Below are 10,000 nucleotides of genomic sequence, written 5' to 3' on the forward strand. Positions count from 1 at the left end.
GTGTATATGTAAAATTGGACACAAAAATTTTCGGGACACCACACTGAGGAAGTGCACCTTGTCACACCCTTACTGCACAGCAAGTAACCAAACAGATTGTTTCTATGTGTATATGTACATCATCATCATCAACAACAACAAAAACAACTGCAATTCTATCTATCTATCTATCTATCTTTCTATATATTTCCTTCGGGGAAAGGAAATTACTAAAGGAATATTCATTGGCGGAATAAGATTCGTGTTTTGGAAAAAAAATTAGGAGTAGAGACAACCTTGTCTTCTTCAAGAGCAGAAAGTAAGTTTCGGTGAAGACCGAGTGAAGATTTTTCCCAAAGCGAATGAAGACGTCTTTGAAGTCTCGCTCTCATTCAAATGAAAATCGGAATCAGTTTCAGGAGACGATCTCGAAGCCAACGAAGACGTTTCCAGTCTTCAAAATTCCTTCAATCGATTTCTTCAAATTATACCTGATCAAAGTCAAGTGATCTGCATTCTGAGTTTTACAACGAAGATGTTCACAAACAACGCATTGAAAGCTATCAGCGAGTACGGGAAGAAATATCTACTTGGAGGTCCCTCTTCCGGAAGACGGGTTTCAGGACCAGCAACCCCGGTTGATGGAACTGGAAGGACTACGCCTCATTATGGGAGGTGGTCTTCTGATGAGGAAATTCTGGGCCGAAGAGGAAAAGAATGAGGAATTCGAGCCTGTCTTGGACCAGGAGGAACTCGACGGAGTTTCTGAGGAGACGGAAGCTGTCACCAGTAGGAAAGATCCTTTGCTTTCCAGCGAGAAGGAACAGCTGCTGCTGCTGCCAGGAGGCGCAGGGAGTGTTATCTCTAATAGAGATGTACAAGTTCAGGTAGAGCCTGGACCCATCTCTAACACAGATGTAACAGTTCAGACTGACGGAGACACCGAGATTAAAGATCTCAAGCGAAAGAATGTGACAATGGCTAAGGAACTTGCCAATAAACAAGCTGTGATTGAAGCACATGAAAATCAACTTGTTGATTACTATCAATCAATCCAAGAGTTGAAAGCGGAGCTGAAAATGGCTCAGGAGAAAAATGGTGTCCAAAATCAGATGGAATCAGCACTTGTGAGAGAGAAGGAAGCTCTGAAACATGAGCTTGAAGATAAAGGGACTTTGGATGAAGAAAACACAATGAAAATAGTTCAGTTGAATGAGGAACTGGAAAAGGCCAAGAAGGAAATCGAGGCTCATGACGAGCTCAAATCGATCCTTCTGGCAGAGAATGAAGTTCTCAAAATATACAATAAGGAACGCAGCTTCCTTAATAAAGAATTGTCTCTAGAGAAGATCAAACTAGAAAAAGAGCTGATGGAGGCTCGTGCTAATGATCAGAAAAGAAGCCAAAGACACCAAAGGCTAGTAGAAGAGCTGCAGGGGGAGATTTCTAAAGCTCTAGTACAAAATCATGAGCTAAAGGAGGCAGTGTTCACAGTCGCAAAGAAGAACGAAGGTCTTCGAGAACAACTGGAGAACAAAGGTAAACGAGAAAAAAAAATGTGAACGGTAAGATTGTTCGAATGACTAACGTAGAAGATGAAATGAAAAAAGAATTGTCCGCAGCGAAGGATGTCATCTGTTCACTGAAGAAGGAACTTCAGAAGAGAGATTTGGAAAACGTTGTAAAAGATGAAGGAATGGGTGACGTTGAAAGGTGTGAAACTGCAGCAGAAGACGACAAGAGAGTAGTCGTTGTGAAGGAAGGAAGAAAAACAAGAAGGAGAAGGACCTACAAGGAAAATTTTGGTAAGGAAACCAAAGAAGAAGAAACCAAAACGGGACAAGTTCTCTTGGGCCCCCCTTGGTCCCGAAGTCCCGGTTTTGGAAACAAGTGAAAATAAGGTTCATAACGAACGAACTCAGGAGGAAAAAATCCAAAATAATTAAGAAGCCAGAAACAAAACACATAAAAAATGAAAAAAAAAGAAAAATATAGAATAAAAAAACAAAAAAAAATTAAAAATAAAAAACCAAAAAAAAATTTAAAAATCTAAAAAAAAAAAAAATTAGTGATAAGAATATTTATTATTTTTTTTTTAAGGGAATATTATTTTATTTTTATTTTGTGAAAGGATCATATTCTTAGGTTATTTTGTGAAAGGAAAACTATTTCTATTTCATAGCGACGTCGCTTATTTTATAAACGGAATATACCGGTAATATTACTTTTGTGAAAGGAATATTATTTTATATATTTTTTTCTTTTTTAGGTTTAAGGATGCCAGGCTTAACTGCCTAGGCTAATGATACTTGGCTTAAGTGCATAGCATAATTATGCTTGTCTAAACTGCCTGGCATATTTTTTTTTTTTTTTTTTTTTTTAGGTTTAAGGATGCCAGGCTTAACTGCCTAGGCTAATGATGCTTGGCTTAAGTGCCTAGCATAATTGTGCTTGTCTAAACTGCCTGGCATATTTTTTTTTTTTTTTTTTTTCAGGTTTAAGGATGCCAGGCTTAACTGCCTAGGCTAATGATGTTTGTCTTAACTGCCTGGCATATAGTTTTTTTTTTTTTTTAGGTTTAAGGATGCCAGGCTTAACTGCCTAGACTAAAAATGCTTGTCTTATCTGCCTGGCATTTTTTTTTTTTTTTTTTTTTTTTTTAGGTTTAAGGATTCTGGGGTTAACTGGCTAGCCTGATGATGCTTGGCTTACCTGCCTGGCATAATGATGCTTGGCTTAACTGCCTGGCCTAGTGATTTTTGGCTTAACTGACCAGTCTAATGATGCTTGGCTTAAGTGCCTGGCCTAATAATGCTTGGCATAACTGCCTATCCTAAGGATGCTTGCTTTAACTGCAAGGCCTAATGATGCTTGGCTTAACTGCCTGGCCTAATGAGGCTTGGCTTAACTGCCTGGCATAATGATGCTTGGCTTAACTGCAAGGGCTATTGATGCTTGGCTTTACTGTCTGGCCTAATAATGTTTGGCTTAACTGCCTGGCAAAATGATGCTTTGCTTAACTGCCTAGCCTAGTGATTTTTGGCTTAACTGCCTGGCCTAGTGATTTTTGGCTTAACTGCCTGGCCTGATGATGCTTGGCTTAACTGCCTGGCTAATACTTGGCTTAACTGCCTGGCAAAATTATTCTTGGCTTAACTGAAGGGCCTAATGATGCTTGGCTAATCTGCCTGGCCTGATGATGCTTGGCTTAACTGCCTAGCCTAGTGATTTTTGGCTTAACTGCTAGGCCTAGTGATTTTTGGCTTAACTGCCTGGCCTAATGATGCTTGGCTTAACTGCCTGGCCTAAAGATGATTGGCTTAACTGCCTGGCCTAATAATGCTTGGCTTAACTGCCTGGCCTAATGGTGCTTAGCTTAACTGCCTTGGCTAAGGATGTTTGGCTCAACTGACAGGGCTAAGGATGTTTGGCTTAACTACCTTGTCTGAGGGTGTATGGCTTAACTGCCTGGCCTAAGGATGTTTGGCTGAGCTGCCTTATCTAAGAAGGTTTGGCTTAACTACCTGGTCTATGTGTGGCTGAACTGTCCGGAAAAAACCGAAACGCTTAACTGGCTGGCCTAAAAAGAAGGGCCTAGGTGACTGAACTAAAAATGTTTGGCATGAACACCTGGACTAGGGACGTTTGGCTTACCCGATTTGTATAGGGGTGCGAGGCTTAACTGCCTGGGCTAAGGTTGTATGGCTTAAATGCCTTGCCTTAGGAACTATGGCTTAGAGGCCACGCCTAAGGAAGTTTTGCGTAACTGCCTCAGCTAAGGATGTTTGGCTTAACTGACTGGCCTAAGAATATTTGGCTTAAATACCTGGCCTAAGGAGGGACGGCTTCACTACCTGGCATAGGGATGCTTGTCTTAACTGCATTACCTCATAATGCTTGCGTTAACTTTATTGCAAAAAAATACTTGCCTTAAATGCCTGACATAAGGATACATAGCTTAAATTCCTGGCACAATTAAGCTTGCCTATGCAGAGCCAAATGATGTTTGGCTTAACTGCAGAGCCTAATAATAAATGGCTTAAATGCCTGGCCTAGTGATAAATGGCTTAAATGCCTAGCCTTATAATGAATGGCTTAAATATCTGGTCTTAGGATGAAAGGCTTAAATGCCTAGCCTTGTAACGAATAGCTTAAATGCCTGGCCTTAGGATGAATGGCTTAAATGCTTGGCCATAAGATGATTGGCTTAAATGTCTGGCCTTAGGATGAATGGCTAAAATGCCTAGGCTTATAATGAATGGCTTAAATACCTAGTCTCATAATGAATGGCTTAAATGCCTGGCCTTAGGATGAATGATTTAAAAGCCTGGCCTTAGGATGAAAGGCTTAAATGCCTAGCCTTATAATGAATGGCTTAAATACCTGGCCTTACGATGAAAAGCTTAAATGCTTGTCTTATATCGAATGGCTTAAATGCCTGGCCTTAGGATGAATGCATTAAATGCCTGGCCTTATAATTAATGGCCTGAAAGCTTAGCCTTAGGATGAATGGCATAAATTCCTGGCCTTAAAATTAATGGCTAAAAGCCTGGCCTTGAAATGAACGGCTTAAATGCCTGGCCTTATAATGAATAGCCTAAAAGACTGGCCTTAGGACTAATGGTTTAAATGCATGGCCTTATAATGATTGGTTTAAACGATTGACCTTAGTATGAATGGCTTAAATGCCTAGCCTTATAATGAAATGCTTAGATGCCTGGCCTTAGGATGAAAGGCTTAAATGCCTAGCCTTATAATGTTTGGCCTAAATGCCTGGCCTTAGGATGAATGATTTAAATGCCTGGCCTTAGGATGGAAGGTTAAATGGCTGGCCAGAGGACGAGTGGCTTAAATGCCTAGCCTGAAAATGAATGGCTTAAATGTCTGGCCTTATAATATATGGCTTAAATGCCTGGCCCTATAATGCAAGGCTTAAATGCCTGGCCTTTGGATGAATGATTTAAAAGTCTGGCATAATAATGAATGGCCTAAATGGCTGGCCATTTAATGAATGGCTAAAAGCCTGGCCTTATATTGAGAGGCTTAAATGCCTGGCCTAAGGATGCCGGGCTTTAGGAAAGGGTCGTGGGAACCGAGCCTACAAATATAGAAGTTGGCAAAACCCACCTGATGAGCCCTTTGGTCTGGGCGAAGCCCTTAAGTATATCACAGTTGAAGTAATAGTGGTAGTAATATGTAAGAATGTAATCAATATGTATGTATGTATTTTTATACATACATACATATATATATATATATATATCTATATATATAGATATATATATATATATGCTTATACATACATACATACATATATATATATATATATATGTTTATACATACACACATATATAATATATATATATATACATATATATACACACACACACACACACATATATATATATATATATATATAACCACGAAAAGCAAGATGTAAATACTGGATCGAAGTTAGTACTAACTCCAATTAAGTCTTTTAATTTTTCCTTTAATGACTAAGATGCATAATTTATGCTCATCATTAGTCAGCTATCGTAATTTTTACGTACACACAAACACACACACACACCCACACGTCTCAATCTTTTTATAAGTATTATTAAAATCCTAGTTTTGTTGATATAAGGAACATCTCTTCTTTATCATATTATTTGCAAATCTAAAACCTCTTAAGCGTGACTCAGCTCAGGTAAATAATAGTCCCTCAGGCTGTACTTCTAAGCAGGTGCAACGCCACTAGTTCATCTCACGCTTAGACACTAAGCAAGAAAAATGCACCGAGTGACCACGAAGACCAGAAAATGGAAACATTACGAAACAACAATTTTCTTCTTATTATTATTTTTTCTATTCCTCTTTCTTATCCTTCTCAATGAGGTCTTTAATTGACCATATTTATAATCATAAAACATTTCTTTCTATACCTATGAAGGCCATTTGTAAAGAACTTCGATTACATATTTCTTCTAATTAAAATGGTGAAGCAGTTTCGAAATGTGCAGACAAGGAGGACCAATAAACGAGAAGAAACAGAAGCTAAAGATTGATAATTCATTATGAAAAAGCTTAAAATATGATGCAGAAAATTGTCTCCTGATTAGAGAAATCTATCCATATGAAAACAATCGTCCAGACACTGAACGTGTACAAAGTTGATGGTGAATTGGCATGTACCAAGTTAATGGGGAATTGAAATGTGCCAAATTATTGGAGAATTGACATGTACCAAGTTAATGGGGACTTGACATGAAATAGGTTAATGGTGAATTGACATGAACAAGGTTAATGGTGAATTGACATGTGCCAAGTTAATGGGGAACAGACATGTGCCAAGTTAATGTGGAACAGACATATGCCAAGTTAATGGGGAACAGACATGTACCAAGTTAATGGGGAACAGACATGTGCCAAGTTAATGGGGAACAGACATGTGCCAAGTTAATGGGGAACAGACATGTGCCAAGTTAATGGGGAACAGACATGTGCCAAGTTAATGGGGAATCGACATAAACCAAGTAAATGCGGAATTGACATGTACCAAGTGAATGGGTAATTGACAGGCACCAAGCTAATGGAGATTTGCATTGTAGCAAGTTAGTGGGAAATAGACGTGTGCCAAGTTAATGGAGACTTGATATGAACCTCTGGGAAATTGACACGTACCAATTGACACGTACCAAGTTAAGGGGGAATTGACATGTACCTAGTCACTGGAGAATTTATATGAACCAAGTCAAGGGGGAATTGACATGTACCAAGTTAATGGGAAATTGACATGAACCAAGTTAATGGGAATTTAGCATGTACCAAGTTAATGGAGATTTAGCATGGATCAAGTTAATAGAGAATTGGAAGGTACCAAGTTAATGGGGAATTGACATGAACCAAGTTAATGGGGAATTTACATGAACCAAGTTAATGGGGAAATTGACATGAACCAAGTTAATGAGGAATTTTACATGAACCAAGTTAATGGGGGAATTGACATGAACCAAGTTAATGGAGAATTCACTTGAAATAAGCTAATGTTGACATAAACCTCAAGTTAATGGGGAATTGACATGGACCAAGTTAATGGGGAACTGACATTTACCAAGTTACTGGGGAATTGACATGTATCAAGTTACTGGGGAGTTGACATGCGCCAAGTTAATGGGGAATTGACATATATCAAGTTTATGGGGAATTGACATATACCGAGTTAATGTACTCATTAACAATACTTTTTTGTTGTTGACAAAATCACTCTGCTTGATAACAAAGCTTGACAAACATCAATCGATCCTATAATGTTTAATAAAAGAAAAAAGTATTGCAAAATTAAAAGGTTTATTTTGGGCTTTATAATTCATAATTTATGGAAATAAGATCATAACAGACTCCCGAGCGAGTGCAGGGAATATTTCAGCAGTGGTCCACAATTTTAGAGGACTAAAATACATTTCATTTTAATTGTTTTCAATAAGTTATGCAGCTTCCATTGACAAAAAAATACGGAAACTATTTTCTTCCATTGAAACTTTACGAGATAATGTTCCGTAATGAGAGAGAGAGAGAGAGAGAGAGAGAGAGAGAGAGAGAGATACTCTCACTGACTGCAAAATGAAACGCAAGATTTTTACGCATAAAAGGACAAAAACAACAACAACAACAACATCAACAAGGGCGTTCTGTTTGCTTACATAAGAGAGGAACCGTTGCTTGTGTATTAAACCAACACAACAAACAAAGCAATGTGTTCGGGGTCTTTCTGCTGCTGTAGATGGCTAGGGAAGATGAGAGAGAGAGAGAGAGAGAGAGAGAGAGAGAGAGAGAGAGAGTAGAAAACCGGCTACACGAACCATTCAAAGTTCTTGGGTGAAGGTCTCAAGATGACCATAGTCTCTCTCTCTCTCTCTCTCTCTCTCTCTCTCTCTCTGTTCAGTGGCCATATACATATCAAATTCACTACATGGTTGCTCTTTACAACATTAGAAAAATTGCCTAAATATGATAACTGATAAACACACGTATATAATAAACCTCTACTTTGTCGAACCACGAAAAAGGATTTCTCAATAATTTGAAGGTGAAAAACCTAAAATCTTTTGTTGATCAACAATTGAAATTAGTAGAACATTTCTCAATGTTCTGCCACAAAGTACCTTATTTCGAGTAAGATTCGTTTACAGTAATTACACAATCATTACCTGCTCTTGTTGTTCAATAACCATTTACTCTAGTATTCATTGCAAAAAGAAAACAATATTATGATAAGTATACATTTAGAAATATGTATACTTCTAATACACATACACATATGTATATAAATAAATAAATAAATAAATATATATATATATATATATACATATATATATATGTGTGTGTGTATATATATATATATATATACATATATATATATATATATATATGTATGTATGTATGTATGTGTATATATGTATGTATGTATATATATATATATATATATGTATCTATGTACATATATATATATATATATATATAGGCTAATATATGTTTATATGTAATTTTTAATATACATATATAAACAAACATTATATAAAATATTCAAATGGTTCGTGTGTGTGAATATGAAATTCTAAGACAGATGAAAATGTACGTCACAGTAAACAGCTGAAGGAAAGATGCATTGGCATAATAAACAGTTTAGTTAGATTAACCAGATAAAGTATAAATCCTTATATGTTTTAAAAGAAAAATTTACAAAGGAAGGTTCGGAATTAATTCGACAACACCCAAAAATAATTATCAAAAAGAATAAAAATAAATATTATATATAACAAAGTAATTCTGAAATAACTATGGAGGATCTCATAGACACATTTTGCTTAAACAGATTTTAGGTCTAACTAAGCGTGAATGGGGCAGATTCCCTTTAATCTAAACAGCCGGAAACAATGTTTTACGTATTTAGCCTATGTTAAAAAAAAACACGCACTTAAAAACTGATTTAATAAACCGCCAGACAGCCAGAAATTCTAACTGCATTCACATCTCTTAATATTATCACACAGTGTACACTGCAGAGATAACTGTAGGAACTACCAAGGCATTTGCCATTGTTCTTCGCTTTTCCCATTTTCTGTTTTGCTGAAAGCTGTTAATAATAATAATAATAATAATAATAATAATAATAATAATAATAATAATAATAATAATAATAATAATCTCCCCTAATAATAATAATAATAATAATAATAATAATAATAATAATAATAATAATAATAATAATAATAATAATCTCCCCTAATAATAATAATAATATTAATAATAATAATAATAATAATAATAATAATAATAATCTACCCTATATAATAAAAAACAATAATAACAGAAGCATAACACTCACGTCAGTTGCCGAGAAAATATATTGAATGATCATTCTAAAGAGAGTAGAGAGAAAGGTTGATGAAAAGCTGAGAGATGAACAAGCAGAAGTTCAAAAAGGTACAAGTTGTACTGACCAAATTTGCCTTTTAATACATGTGGTACAACAATGTACAGAATATAGAAATCCACTTTTGATGGCATTTGTGGACTATGAAAAAGCCTTTGATATTGCGCTCCGGGCAATTTTGTGGAGAGTCCTGCGTTATTATGGAGTTCCTATTAAAGGTGTAAATTTGATTATGTCTGTTTATGAACACAGCATGTGCAAAGTTAATGCTAGTGAAATCCTATCAAAGGAATTTCCAGTGAACGGTGAAATACTCCAAGGGAATATGGTGTAAACTATGTTGTTTATCCTCCTCATGAATTTTGTAATGCATAAAACAGTTGGGTATGGTGGAGAAGGATTGGAATGGATTGGTAATAGGAAACTAGCTGTCCTAGAGTATACTATTGACGCTGTCCTTATTAGTAGAGCACCAGAGAATTTGCAATACTTGCTTACCAGAATACGTGAAATTCACACGAGGTTGGGCAAGAGATAAACAGGAGAAAGACAGAGATGATGAGAACGGAATATGTAATGGAAGATGAAATATCAATGGAAAGA

General features: G+C 36.3%; 1 protein-coding gene across 1 annotated transcript in view; it reads left to right on the top strand.

Annotated features, from left to right (window-relative positions):
* Positions 1-647: 647 nt before the first annotated feature.
* The window catches only part of LOC137622583 (probable DNA double-strand break repair Rad50 ATPase), a 42,219-nt gene continuing 32,866 nt past the window's right edge, over positions 648-10,000 (top strand). Inside the window, exon 1 of the mRNA XM_068353189.1 lies at positions 648-1,396. Within this exon, the coding sequence (XP_068209290.1) occupies positions 648-1,396 (749 nt within the window). The remainder of the gene's footprint in view (positions 1,397-10,000) is intronic.

The sequence above is a fragment of the Palaemon carinicauda genome, chromosome 29 (genome assembly GCF_036898095.1).
Source record: "Palaemon carinicauda isolate YSFRI2023 chromosome 29, ASM3689809v2, whole genome shotgun sequence".
NCBI classification, from domain to species: Eukaryota; Metazoa; Arthropoda; class Malacostraca; order Decapoda; family Palaemonidae; genus Palaemon; species Palaemon carinicauda.